Genomic DNA, 332 nt, shown 5'->3' with positions numbered 1-332 from the left:
GGGCCGCCCGCCGCCGCCGGGGCCACCGCAGGTCCCCCGGCACTCCACCCAGGCCACCGGCCGCGCTGTCTGGCAGATGGCGTAGCCCCGCTGCACCTGGTGGTAGTCCCGCACCGGCTCCCCGTGGCACTCCAGCTCTGCAGGACAGCGATGCTCAGCCCAGTGTCCCAGCTTGGGGCTGCCCACCCTGGGCATCCGCCTCCCTGGCACCTACCTTGGTCACAGAGGGCTCCGGTGTAACCGCTGTGGCACTCACAGGTGGGCTGACCACCTGGGGTGAGGCGGCAGTGGCCGTGGACACAGGGCTGGCGGTGGCAGGGGTCAGGCGGCTC

General features: G+C 72.9%; 1 protein-coding gene across 1 annotated transcript in view; it reads right to left on the bottom strand.

The window, feature by feature from the left end:
- The window catches only part of SLIT1 (slit homolog 1 (Drosophila)), a 53,509-nt gene that overhangs the window by 2,499 nt on the left and 50,678 nt on the right, over window positions 1-332 (bottom strand). The window contains 2 exon segments of the mRNA XM_010000149.1: window positions 27-137; window positions 215-305. Of these exon segments, the coding sequence (XP_009998451.1) occupies window positions 27-137; window positions 215-305 (202 nt within the window).

Source organism: Chaetura pelagica, unplaced genomic scaffold (genome assembly GCF_000747805.2).
Source record: "Chaetura pelagica isolate M959 unplaced genomic scaffold, ChaPel_1.0 scaffold436, whole genome shotgun sequence".
NCBI lineage: Eukaryota > Metazoa > Chordata > Aves > Apodiformes > Apodidae > Chaetura > Chaetura pelagica.
Note: the sequence above shows the minus strand (reverse complement) of the source record. Positions and strands in the feature narration are given on the sequence as shown.